The sequence below is a fragment of the Clupea harengus genome, chromosome 17 (assembly GCF_900700415.2).
Source record: "Clupea harengus chromosome 17, Ch_v2.0.2, whole genome shotgun sequence".
NCBI classification, from domain to species: Eukaryota; Metazoa; Chordata; class Actinopteri; order Clupeiformes; family Clupeidae; genus Clupea; species Clupea harengus.
The window spans coordinates 6,388,830-6,402,173 of record NC_045168.1 but is presented as its reverse complement, the minus strand read 5'-3'; the positions used below and the strand labels follow the sequence as shown (position 1 = coordinate 6,402,173).

General features: G+C 46.5%; 1 protein-coding gene across 1 annotated transcript in view; it reads left to right on the top strand.

Moving 5' to 3' along the window:
- The window catches only part of zfhx4 (zinc finger homeobox 4), an 86,229-nt gene that overhangs the window by 27,213 nt on the left and 45,672 nt on the right, over positions 1-13,344 (top strand). Inside the window, exon 3 of the mRNA XM_031584418.2 lies at positions 62-558. Within this exon, the coding sequence (XP_031440278.1) occupies positions 62-558 (497 nt within the window). The remainder of the gene's footprint in view (positions 1-61; positions 559-13,344) is intronic.

The window sequence follows — 13,344 nt, the reverse complement described above, 5'->3', positions numbered from 1 at the left end:
TCTCCTTCTCTCTCTCTCTCTGTCTGTCTGCCTCTCACTCTCTCTCCCTTCTTCCCTACAGTAAATAATGAGGTGGAGTTCCGTCTGGCGAGTGGTCAGCTAATGGGTGACGACCTGTCCGTGCTGTCGGCCAGCGAGCTGTCGCCCTGCATCAGCGACCCGCTGCTGAAGCTCTTCCAGTGCGCCGTGTGCAACCGCTTCACCTCGGACAGCCCGGAGGCCCTGAGCGTGCACGTGAGCGCCGAGCGCTCGCTCCCGGAGGAGGAGTGGCGGGCTCTCATAGGGGACGTCTACCAGTGCAAGCTGTGCAACTACAACACGCAGCTGAAGGCCAACTTCCAGCTGCACTGCAAGACTGACAAGCACATGCAGAAGTACCAGCTGGTCGCCCACATCAAAGAGGGCGGCAAGGCGAACCAGTGGAGGTTAAAGTGCATCGCCATCGGCAACCCTGTGCACCTGAAGTGCAATGCCTGCGACTACTACAGCAACAGCGTGGAGAAGCTGCGGCTGCACACCACCAACCAGCGTCACGAGGCGGCTCTCAAACTTTACAAGGTCAGCTGCTTTTTTAACTCTCCTCCCCTCTTCTGTGCATGCATCCTGTAACAACCTGGTGTCTGTCGGTAGGGACATGTAGGAACACACACACACACACACACAAACAAACACACACACACACACACACACACATTGTCCTACTGTGCAGCAGATAGTTAAAAGCACAATATAGATTATTTTTAGCGTCACTTAGCTGCTTGATGTTGCTGAATGGTCTCTGTGGTGGAGGAGAAAAGCTGCTGCTAGTTTTGTGAGCGCTTTTTTATGATGTCAGACATCATTACACCTGTAAATTTAATTTGCTCCCCTGCAGCAGCACCACCCCCCCCCCCCCCCCCCCCCCCAGCCGCCAACACTCTTTTCCTGTAAAGCAGAAAGATGCCAGTCAGGTCATTTACATGATGCCTTTGGAAATCAAACTTAATTGAATTCCAGCATCACAGATAAGCAACAGCAAAGCAAGCTGAGCTGGAATGGTTGTTTTCAAAATCGGCCCCTCAGTAAGAAACAACAGAAAAGAAAATATGAAAGAAAAAGAAATTGCTGCATCATCGCTTGAGTGACAAGTGGCTTCAAGCTCTAATAAACATCCTTGGAGAAGGTGACTAATTTTGTGTGTGTGTGTGTGTGGGGAAGAGAAAGGTAGGGAGAGACAGATTTACTGTCTCTTATGTGTGTGTCAGAGAGGGAGGTGGAGGCTGGGTTTATTTTTAGTGCAGTCTGTGTTTTCATGAAAGCTCCGTCATTCCATTTCAGTGCATGAATATTCTCAGGGTAATTTTCTCTTATTATTATTTCTTTTTCATGGTTTTCATGCCTGATGTCTGTCTATCTGTGTGTGTGCGCGCCCGTGTCTGTCTATCTGTGTGTGTTCGTGTCTGTCTATCTGTGTGTGTGTGTGTTTGTGGCACTGTTGTCTCTTCCTGCGCTTAAGTGCTTTCTGGTGTTGACTTACTGGGTTGGTGTGATCGCCTGAAACAATAATACTGACATCCTGAAATCATAGACCAGGCATTATGTTCCAGACTCATTAGAAGAGTGTTCAGGATAAACTGTGTTAACATAATGAGGATCTACTGACAAGCGGTCGCCACTTTTGGCAAAGGGGACTCATAGTCCTCCTGTGGATGTATGCTTTGAAATATTCATTTAGCCAGTAACAATGGCTAGCCTGCATAGTGAATTGGCGGTCTTGTAGCCGTTATGAAATGCTGTTTTTATTACCTCATTTCTGAAATGAAAGCAACAATATCCACAGAACTTTATTTGAACTGACCAGCCAAAAAAAAAAACTAGAAGAAAAGACCCCCAACACACACACTGATACACACACATACACTCACACACCCTCAATAGAATATTCATTTTTTACGATTTTTCCTCTTCTAAGTCTTTTCAAGAAGAAAAGGTCAGAGCAAACTTGTGGACCGTCGAGCCCCCCCCCCCCACGTTCTTCATGTATTCATGCAGTGCTAGTAATGTAGCGCTAGCGACCGAACAACAAAGACTAAATCCCACTCCGAGTGAAGTCAGCGGGAACGGAACCAAGCCCTCAAAGAATCGCATGTGGATTTTTTTTTCTCCTTTTTTTTTTTCTTCCACGGCCTGGAATTAAAAGAGCCCAGTCCATGGGAATGTTTTGAAATCCTTAGCAGTTTAAAACAGGGGGGGGGGGGGGACTATTTGGGGGGGGGGTGGTTGGGGGTGCTCTGCTAATTCTTTAAGCAAATAAAAAAAGATTCCATGGCAACAAAGAGCATTGCAGATCATGTTGGAAGACAAGTAGATTGGAGATTAGGAGGTGAGAAAGGCCTTGCTTAGGCCTGTGAGCTGAAAGAAGATAGCAGTTGTGGCTGTGTGTGCTAGCATGGCTACATGTGCATAGACAGAAAGAGAGGGGTTTGATTGCGCACTCGTATGTGCCAAGGGGGTCAGCGCTGGCCTTTTTAGGCAACTTTATTTGACTGGCATTAAAGCGATCCAGATGTTGCCCTCAACAGGCCGCCCCACACTCCCTGTTGGAACTCTCACTGCTCACCCACCATTCCACCTCCAGAGTTCTTCCTTTGATTCTACAAGGCACACTCACATTTTCCGGTTGACATTCAGAGTGGCACTTTGTGTGTGTGTGTGTGTGTGTGTGTGTGTGTGTGTGTGAGTAAGTGTGTCTCTGTGTTTCCCTGTGTGTGTGTTTTTTTTTGTTTTTTTTAAATGACACAAAGTAACCATTCTTTAATTGATGCCTACAGAGCAGAATTGCCATGAAGCGTGGCCATGTGAGTAGCGCTCGGGCCATAATACCTTTTTAACCCATTTATTGTCTCGGGATGATTATGTGGCAGAACAGCAGGTGGCTGTTGCAGGCACATTTGGGATTAAAACGGAAAGGGGTGCTATTCTTTAGGCCTGAATTGAGAGAAAATCCTACGCCAGCATGGCAATTGTGTCTTCCTATTTTAATATGGAGGTGAATACGTTTGTGCTCAGGGAGGGGTAAGGGAGGGAGGGAGGGAGGGATGGATGGAAGAGAGGAGGGAATTAGAGAGAGAGATGGAAAAAAAGGAAAGTTCACAGGATGGCCACAGATAATAGCCATCACGTGTCAGTTTACCGATGGACAAAGCAGGAGCACAAGATGGCTCCCTCAAGCTCACACCCTTCATTTGTCAGTTGTTAAACTGAATGGTAGCCAGGTGAAGTCTCTGAACTATGTGTGGAGGGAAGGGGGGGTCCATTTGAAGGGGGAGAGGTGAACGGTTAGTCCTCTAGCCGTCATGCGCTCACCCATCCACCCCAACCTTAAAGCAAGAGTGGGGGGGAAATCTGTTTTACAGATGCCGGTTTAATGTCTTTGGCAGAAATGGGACTATTTTACTCGTAGACATGTGGTAGTAAAGTTATATAAAAAGATTTCTTTATTTGACCAGAAAAACACCTCTTCTTTTATGTGTAAAGGTGAAATGCCCATGGGAGTGGGTAGTTTGGCCCGGCGCACAAAAGAACAAAGTGTTGATGACCTTCCCATATGGTCATGGAACACAGAATATCTTTATGGCTGAGAAATGATTGAAGATACAAACAAAAAGCATATTCAGACTTTTATTACTGCTTTGTTCCTGCAGAACGGGAATTCAAATGGCAGCTTTTCCAGACCTTTAAAAGGGTCCAGATTATATTACATTAGCAGTACAATCTCTCCTCTCTTCTCTGCAAGTGCACAGCAGGAAAACACAGGAAGTGACTCACCTTCACTCCAATACACAGAGCATGGCAGTTTATTGGGTATATTATTCCTCTAATCCACCAGTACTGTAGCAATAAGGCACAACATAAAACCTGTAGTCTTTTACGTGCTATGAAATAACGCACTAGTTTAAAATAGATATAATATCATCCACTTGCATTGGAGCAGGACTTAGGCTCTGCGTTTTATTGTGGCTTTGGTGTCCAGTAGAGATGCGTTGGTATGATATAATTATGACTAATAAAGACAGGCATAAACACAGATGGAACAGAGGGTAAATCTGTCAGGGCCATTCAAAGGCGGCGTAACGCCCCATCGGAGAGAGACAGGAAACTTGTACTGCTCCAGAGAGAGGGAAAGAGGGAGGGTTGGGGATTTAGCATTGGGACGCACGCGGATCATTTAAAGCCAAGAATGTTCATGGCTGGTGTGTGTTTGAACGAAGGCCTACACGGAGCTGGAGGGAGGCATCTGTGTGTGTGTCTGTGTGTGTGTGTGGGGGGTTGGACGCAAATACCGACGCGCACCTGTTCCTCAGCTGGATGAGGCTTTGGTCCTGAGTGGGAGGGGGGGGGGGGGGGGGGGGGGGGGGGGCATCCTCATCCAGGGGGCTATGAGCTGCTTAATTACAGCACTGCCCCACCCAGCCCCACATGCACCCTGGGCATCCGTCAGCAGTCAAGCAGAATGCCTCTGTCTGGCAACCCTCTGTGCCACTCCCATATTTGTATCTTTCTCCTCCTCCCTCCCCGTCATTCTTTTCTTTCCTCCTCTAAACCAGCAGCCAGTTGTTTCTTTCTCCTTTTTATCCGAATCCACCTCCTCCACTCCCTCTTCTACTTATCGTTCCTCTTCTCCTCCTTGTTTGTCTCTTTCCCCTCCTCTTTCTTCCTTTCCTAGCTCTTTTCCTCTCGCCACTTCTCTTTCTCTCTCGTCTCCTCCACCCTCTCCCTCTATCCCTCCCTCCCTCTCCTTTTCTCCATACGCGCTCCCAGTCTCTCTGTAGACCCATGGGGACTCGGCACATATAATGCTCATCTGTATCATCCAGCCGTAGAGGGAGGGAGAAAGAGAGCATAAGATAGTGAGCGAGAGAGAGAGAGAGAGAGAGCGGGAGTGAGGAAGGGAGGGAGAAAGAGAGAGGGAGGGAGAGAGAGTGAGCGAGAGGGAGAGAGAGAGAGTGTGTGTGAGAGAGCGAGAGAGAGGGAGGGAGAGAGAGTGAGAAAAAGACTGAGTGAGTGAGAAGGGGAGGGAGAGAGAGAGAGAGGGAGAGCGAGAAAAAGAGTGAGTGAGAGAGCAGGAGTGTAGAGCTGGAGTGGAGAGCTGGTGGCTGCACAGGCGACTCTGGCGCCACTGCTGCCGCCGCCGCTGCTGCTCTCCAGCCCCCTCTCCCCCTGGGGAGCGGCAGATAGGCCATCTCATTATCCCTGATACGGATGGCAACACCACTGCCTGGGCCAGGGAAATGAGAAGGGGAAATTAAAAGAAAAGAGGAGAGGAGAGGAGGGGGGTAGAGAAGGAGAGGGAGCAGAGGAATTTCAGATTCATCAAAAGAATACTTCTTTTTTTCTTTCCCCCAACAACCCCTTTTTCCAATTTCTCCTCCCTACACACACATATACCCATACGTGTGTGTGTGTGTGTGTGTATACATGGATATCGATACTGAACATATGAATATATATATTTCCTCTCTGCTAGAAGGCCTTTATTCCAGCACAATCTTTTTTTCTTCTCCTTTTTTTTCATCCAAAAGTAAGATGGCCACCAATGAACTGTCATTTTGCCCCGTGTGAGTCAAAAATGGACTGGAGATTGAGTCTCCCCCTTGAGTGTATTTGCACAGAAAGAAATGGGCCCCTCTCCTCTCAAATCCTCACATATCCTGCTGATCCTCACACACACATATGAGCACAAGCACACTCACACATATACACATGCGTGTGTTATCATAATATAAAAGTGCCTCCACTACAACTCAATACTGAATTTAATTTCAGATTCTGCATATTTTGACCACCACCTTTGTGTAGGTCAAGTGAAACATGTTTTGTTGATTTAAAAAAAATACTTTTTAGTCGACTCTGAACAGCTTGAAAACTAGTAAAGCGTAGAGCATCATTGACCATCTGACTTTATTTTAATACACAATGAGACTAGGAAAGAGAGTAGCAGAGAGAAAGAGGGATAGAGAAATGGAGAGGAAGAGAGATGTGGAGAGGGAGGAAGAGAAAGGGAGGGAGGGAGGGAGGTATTGTGTCATCCAGGATGTTCCCTCTTATCCAGGTTTGAATAAATGAGGTGAGGGGGTCTCTGCTTCTCTAGCTGGAGAGGTACAGGGAGCTAATGCAGCCGCACCACAGGCTAGCGTACACCCACAAATAACCACCATCTTCACACCAACACATTAACACATCCACCACCCGTGTGTGCTCCTGCTCACCATGAATAAATGCATGTCAGCACACCCTGTTTCGTGCTACATATATACATATATTTTATACACACACACACACACACACACACACACACACACACACACACACACACACACACACACACCCCTCTCTCTTCCTCTCCCTTCCTCTCCTCCCCACTCCTGCTGAACACTGTGGCAGATTATTCAAATGCTCTGGGCTTTCACCTGTGTGGGGATTACAATGGGAATCTTTCATAGGTCTGTGAGCAGGGGAGGGTCTTAATTAAAGCATAAAGACAGATGAGTGCTGCAACAGCACAAAAAGAACCAAAGGGGGGGGGGGGGGGGGGGGGGGTACTCTAACGCCGACAGCCCGCACCCCCACCCAACCTCCACCATTAATCCTCATAGATATTAATAGGAATTTTCCTCCATTCTCTCTCTCTGTCCCTGCACTCTGCACAGTCACTACCAGATGGTCATCTTGACAGCGCTGAAGTGTGTGTGTGTGTGTTTGGGGGAGGGGGCGTGTGGGGGCAGAGGCGTTTGGCCTGGGCCCTGTGTGTATGCTGATTGACACACGCGGCATATTGTTTAATTGCCTGCCTCCACTACACCAGACCCCCCTTTGCTTGTCTTTCACCCTCACCCCAACCCCCCCTCCTTGTGCCGTGCGATGACTGAGTGAACTGCATTTGAAGATGCTCTGATATTAATAACCAGATGTGATCCCCTTCCTGGTCTCAGGGTCAGACGGCCCGTTTGTCTGTGTGCAGGGGACTGTGAAGCCTATTGAGGGTGACAGGTATGGGAACGATACCAGCAAGTAGCAACCTACTGACCGACCACAGAGAGAGAGGAAAAGAGAGAGTAAGAGAGAGAGAGAGAGAGAGAGAGAGAGAGAGAGAGAGAGAGAGAGAGAGAGAGAGAGGGAGGGAGGGAGGGAAAGAGAGAGAGAGAGAGAGAGAGAGAGAGAGAGAGAGGGAGGGAAGGAGGGAGGGAGAGAAATGATGGGGAGAGAGATAAAGAGAAATGGAGGGAGAGAGAAAGAAAGCGAGAGGGAGAAAAGGAAAAAGGGGAGTGTCTTACTGCTGAGAGGAACAAAGAATGTCAGGAGTTTGTCATTTTTTGTGTCTTTCCATCCATCCGTCCTTCTATCCTCCCCCACCCTGTTTCTCTCTGGGGGATTTTGACCCAGCTTAACAAAGGATGACTCACTGCGCTGTGATAAGACCAATCGGGAGGGGAGTTGAGTTGCAATCATTTGATACTCTTGGTAAAATACCCCGGCTTAGAATAATTAGGTTTGTTTTAACTCTCTAGATGCAGTTAGAAAGCAAACTCTGAGATTTAAGCCTTGAAAAGCATCATTTGCCATGGAAAGCTCGCCTCAGAAGTACATTGTTTTCTGTAGTAAGAGCCTCTCAAGTCTGTTATGGGAATAGTTAGAAATGAATGAATTAAAACAGTGCAGATGACTGTATGTGGTTCAACAGAGCTATACGGTGCTACACAGACTGTAATGTCATACAGTAATATCATCAACATGCCTATCTCTACTGATTATTTGTATTCAGTAACAACATGACCAGTCCAGGTGCGCCTGGTTTGTTATGACTGTATTGCTGACTTTGGAAAAAAAAACAAGTTATATAGGCTAGCTTGAGACTTTTTCTTTGCGGGGTGTATTTCTCTGCTAATTGTTTTGACAGTGTTTGTCGATTGTTAGCTGAATAGAGAAATAGTGTGTGAGGTATTAGGTTACAGACCCAGGGACTCATTTAACTTCTCCCGAGCCAGGATTTCCAGCACAATACGATTGACCTCCCCCAGGTTCACTAGGATTAGATTGCCACTAGTAATCCTTAATACTTTGAAATAGACCTGATAGAAGTCCCCCTCTCACTTGTTTAGGATTATGCTCCTGAATTTCAGCACATTTAGTGAAATTAACCCATTGAATTATCTTCTCTTTTAACTGTTCACTGTGCGTTAAAAGCATTCAGTAGGAGCCAGATGGCATGTGGCTCTTTTTTAATACCAACAGCGCATTAAGCACCAGAATTATTTCTTTCTGCTCGTTTGCTAGCCTGTTGTTTCTCTCCCCTCCGCTGTGCGTGTGTTTCTATTGGCTGATGAGGTCTGTGAAGCTGAAGCTGTTGGAGTAGAGGGTTCGCTGCCTTGCTTCCCTGCTTCTCTGGGAGAACAAAGGCAAACATTTCAGTAATCTTCAAAGTGCCTTTGGTATGTTGAGTGGACGCTGGTATGCAGACTACGGCTAAAGCTTTTCAGCGAAAAACAATGTCCTTCCTTTTAAGGGCCATGACTGCATAAACTGTGGTCAGAGGCATTAGCAATATTGCTCATATCAGCTTACATGACAGAGCTCCCAAAATAGGAGGTACACATTTTTTTGCTCCCTCTGTCATTTATTTATGCTTGCAGAATGATGATGTGGATGTTAGTGTGTGGGTGCAAATGTGTATGAAAACATTTCTGTGTGTTTAGAAAAGGGAGGAAGTTTGTGAATATGTGTGCCAGAATGGCCATGGGTTTTGTATTGTACTTGTTTTTTGGGGAGATCCATGTGTGTGTGTATAAAACACATGCACACACACAGGTATGAGAGAGAGAGAAAGAGAGAGATAAAGAGAGTGTGTGTGTTTGTATGCATGTGTGTGTATGTGGGGGTGTATTATGTATTGCATGTGTGCATGTATTACAGGCTTGCAAGTGCATATCCTGCCCTGCCTTCAATTGTCAGTGTACAGGTTAAAAGCGCTTATCCCAAAGGGTGCTTCAGAGCTGATTTTCTGAAAGAATTTGTAAAGTGCCAGTGAAGAGGCTGCTTTAGAGAGGGAGAGAGGAAGAGACAGAGAGAGAGAGAGAGAGAGAGAGAGGAAGAGACAGCGGGAGAAGGAGGGAGAGGAGCAAACGAGTAGAGTGAGCCGTTTAAAGCATGTTCCTCCTCCTGATCTGTGGGTCTCACTCTCCCTCCCTCTCTTGCTCTCTCTCTTCCTCCCTCCCTCCCTCCCCCTTTTCTGCTCTCCGAGTGTTTTTAATAGGATGCAAATCAGGGAACCACCTCCATGTTGTTGTCGAGAGAGATGGAGGGAGGGCGGGGGTGGGGTGAGGCAAGAGGGAGCGTGTGGGTTGGGGGGGGTTGAATCAGGCAGCTGGGACATGAAAGTGAAGTGTTTAAGACCCATGAATAGGGAAAAGCATGCGGTTTCAGCCCTGACTTGTTGAGGGCTTATCTGATGTGTGGGGAGGAAGAGATTGTCAGGTGGGGTGGGGTGGGGTGGGCTGGGGTGGTGGGCATCTTTACCCTAGTGTAGATCTGGGGGCAGAGATTGGGGCGATAGGGGGTCACGTCAAGGGTATGTATCATCTATATAGGATGCCATAGGCCTGCATGCATAAAGGGAGTGTGCTGTAGGTCACGTGCAGACATGCAAAAGACGCAAGATTATTTGACTGCAGTATGCTTCCCCATTTGTGTCTGTATGAGCTGTCTGTGTGTGTGCTCGTGTGTGTATGTGTCTGTCTGTGTGTGCGTGTGTGTGTGTGTGTGTGTGTCTGTGTGTGTGCTCATGTGTGTGTGTGTGTGTGTGTGTCTTTAAAAGAGCTATATGCTGTATAGATTTCAGTTAAAAGGCATGCACTTATCTTATCTCAGATGTATACAGTTTGAAAACTAAAAATACAAGTGGAAATGTTCAGTGTCTGTTTTCTGTCCATGCTTTTGTTATCCGCGGTTGTTAAACGTCCCTGTCCAGCTGCATTAAAACAAGACTTACGCGCTCCAAGGGAGACTGCGCCAGCTATAATTTACAGTTTCACATGTGCTCTCCGAATGCGTCAAATGAGAGTTCGAGGCCAAAGACAGTTCTGCCTCTCTTAGAACTTGTGAAACTGGTTCCCAGAACTCAATTGCAGCCAGGAGGAGATTGTACAATAGGTTAGTGGCGACGCAGTTGGATCTCTGGACTTCCTCACTCCCAAGCGACGACAGGGAAGGCTTTTAAGGGTGATGGTAAGGTCAGTAAATTTAACGGGAAATAAGTGTTCAGACGAGAGATTTTAAATCACCGTAATATAAATACAACTCCATTTTGCCCTGCCGTTTGCGTCCTTTTTTAACACAATTTAAACAGCAGACGCGCTCTCCTGTCCGTCCCTGCCACGGGAAGGATTAGTGGGGGGAAGATTTAACGCCACCTCTTAATCTTCCATATCAGCTTGGAGAGAGGCTGATGGGATATGTAAATTCTTTCATTTTCATATTGCGTTTGCTTGTTTTCCTGTTTGTCTTTAGGTGTTTTCTTTCTCTTTTAAGTGTATCTGGGACATCACAAATGAACAAAAATTAAATTTCCCCCCCTCTTTTTTGTAAGATACATCTGGTTTTTGTTACATCTTGTGTAAAACCATGGCTGGTTTTCGTCCATACACATATTTATATAACTCGAATAATTCTGAGAATCTTAGCCGGGACTTCTTCAAATGGCTCTTTTTTTTTTTTACGGACAGAAATGCCCCAGTGACGCATGTGCATGTGTGCATACGTCTACGCTTGTTGCCCCAGCGCCTCACCATTGTTAAATCAATTTGGGTCATTTTCAAAAGAGTGACAAACTTCCGCATGACCTCAAAGCAACGCTGTCTGTCAGACACGGGCTCGCTTTCCGTCCCTTCGAAAGCATAAGTGGGGTGAGGAGCGGGGTGTGGGTGGGGGTGGGGGTGGGAGGCCTTGGTGCTGTTGCATGCCAGTGCCTGTGCCGTATGATGCGGTTTCGTGTGACGTGGCCTAGAGTGGGTCACTGCGGGACGAGAGAGGAAGAGTTTTTAATGGGCCTCCATTGGTGGAAATGAGGCCTGAGGTCTCCCATTTTGTCCATTAATTTTCTCCTGTTAGGCCTGCATGCTAGCGACCACAGGGGGAAGGCCTGTGCTGTGCACTATTATCCTCAGTCTAATGACACACGCCAGATCAACAACATTAGCAGACTGGGAGAGTATTCGGCTTCGCTGTGTCTCAACATGGCTCTGTTTTTACAACATTTTTCAATCTTCCCTTTTAAACTAAAAATATGGAATGGAATGTGGGTGGAATAGGGTGAATAGCATTTAAGCTATTGTACCATCAGTAAAATGAAATATTATTTGTCGAATTGATTTTCAGTGGGTTGTTGAAAGACCTGGAATCGACATGTTAGACCTTCACACCAAAGAAGCAGCCTCAACACTTTAGTGGCTCATTAAAGAATGTACATTTTAAAACGTCTGTCTCTAAGTCTCTTAAAAGAGAAAAAAGAAAAGACTCCCACAGTGCTGCCCAAGGTTCTGACTATTTGCTAATGGATTTAAATGAGTAAAAGAGTGAATGGTGTCTCTTTTTCCCCACCATTGATTTGGATCGTACTAAACTACACAGCCTTTGCAGTGGCTACTGTCATAGTAGCGGCCAGTAATGGGTGCCAACGTCTAGCCCCAGTTGGAAACTGTTTCCTGTATCCAGCAGCCCGCTCCAGGCCTCTTATTGCTTTGGCTTCGGCGTGTCATCATAATGCCTTTTTGCGAATGCTGAGTTTTGGACGACCTTGGAAAAATCGGGTTGTCGCAAATCCCGAGCGGGTAACGGCCGGTTGTTTCGGACGCCTATTTGAGAGCGATTACTGCAAATGACAGGCTTTGGAAGCTATTTAACATGGCCGTCGTTTCTGGGATATTCATTTTGGACCGACCCCAGGGCGTGTCTCGCAGCTTCTCTCTACCGCTTCTCAAAATAAGAACCACCTCAGAGACGCAGAACTCCACTGAAAGACGCATTGTGCTAATTCACTTATTTTCTTTGGCGGCCATTTGTGAGGAAGATTATTATTATTACATGACCTAAGCAGCTAACCAATAAGGGTTATACTCCCCGGGCCGAATCCCGAAGCCATAATTATACGTGATGTCCCAGGCTGAGTTTAAAAAAAATTAAAAAAATAACTAAATAAATACATTGTAGAAGCAATTTTTTTATTTCCTCGCCACATTCCTGAGGACATGCAGAGGCAGGGAAAAGGAAGAGAAGGACGGTGGCCCTAAGATGAGCAGACAGCGGCCCCGTGAGTGAGCCTTAGATGGAATTCAAGGGGCATACCTTTCCCCTAAGAATTTTGGTTGCTTTGCCAACTGCTACATCGCTCATGATATAGCATTACAGTTCTGCCTCTGGGCTCAATAGTGGTTTGCGAGTAACATGTGTTTGTTGGGTGTTAGCATTGATGGAATTGTATACCTGGCCAGCCTCCAAGTAATGCTGGTATGTGTTGAAGGAGGAGGGGAAGAAAAAAACTAAGAAAGGGGGGGGGGGGGGGGGGGGGGGGGGGGTAGAAAAAAAAGGAACCTGTAAGGAACAAAACAAGCTTTTGTTGTTTTCGTCTGCTGAAGGCACCAGTGTTGCACCGGAAACCATGCAAGCAGATAGATATAGATACAGAAGGGTTTCTTTTTCTTTTTCTCTCTTGCGTTTTTCTTTTTTTCCCCTTTTACCACACATGTTATTAAAACATAGTTGTGGTGATGCCTGGTTCCAGGGCAATTATGCCCCAGCTTATTTTAGGTATGTGTTCATTAGTTGGCCCTGTGTTTTTCATCGTTAATGACAGGAAAAAGTCATGTTTGCATTGAATGCCCTAATTTGTCTTTGGTTAGAAATAAAAACTGCTCTCTCTCTCTCGCTCTCTCTTTTTTCCCTCCTTTTTCTGACTGATCCTCGTCTTTCCACCAAAGCAGGGGGAGCTCACACAGCCTGACTACTTATGATGGCACTAATGAGCCTGGTTTGTCACTGAAGACAGTACAAACGCAACACAACCAAACCCCTCACTCCTCACTCCACAAACGCAACATTGGGGAGGAAAATGTGTGTGTGTGTGTGTGTGTGTGTGTGTGTGTGTGTGTGTGTGTGTGTGTGTGTGTGTGTGTGTGTGTGTGTGTGTGTGTGTGTGTGTGGAGTGGGGTAGGGTGGGATGGTGTTGATGGTGAAAGGTGTTTTGTAATCATTGAAGTCAGCATGAATAAAGAACCCTCTCAGTTCAGATGCGGGAAGACAACATCCCTGGGAATT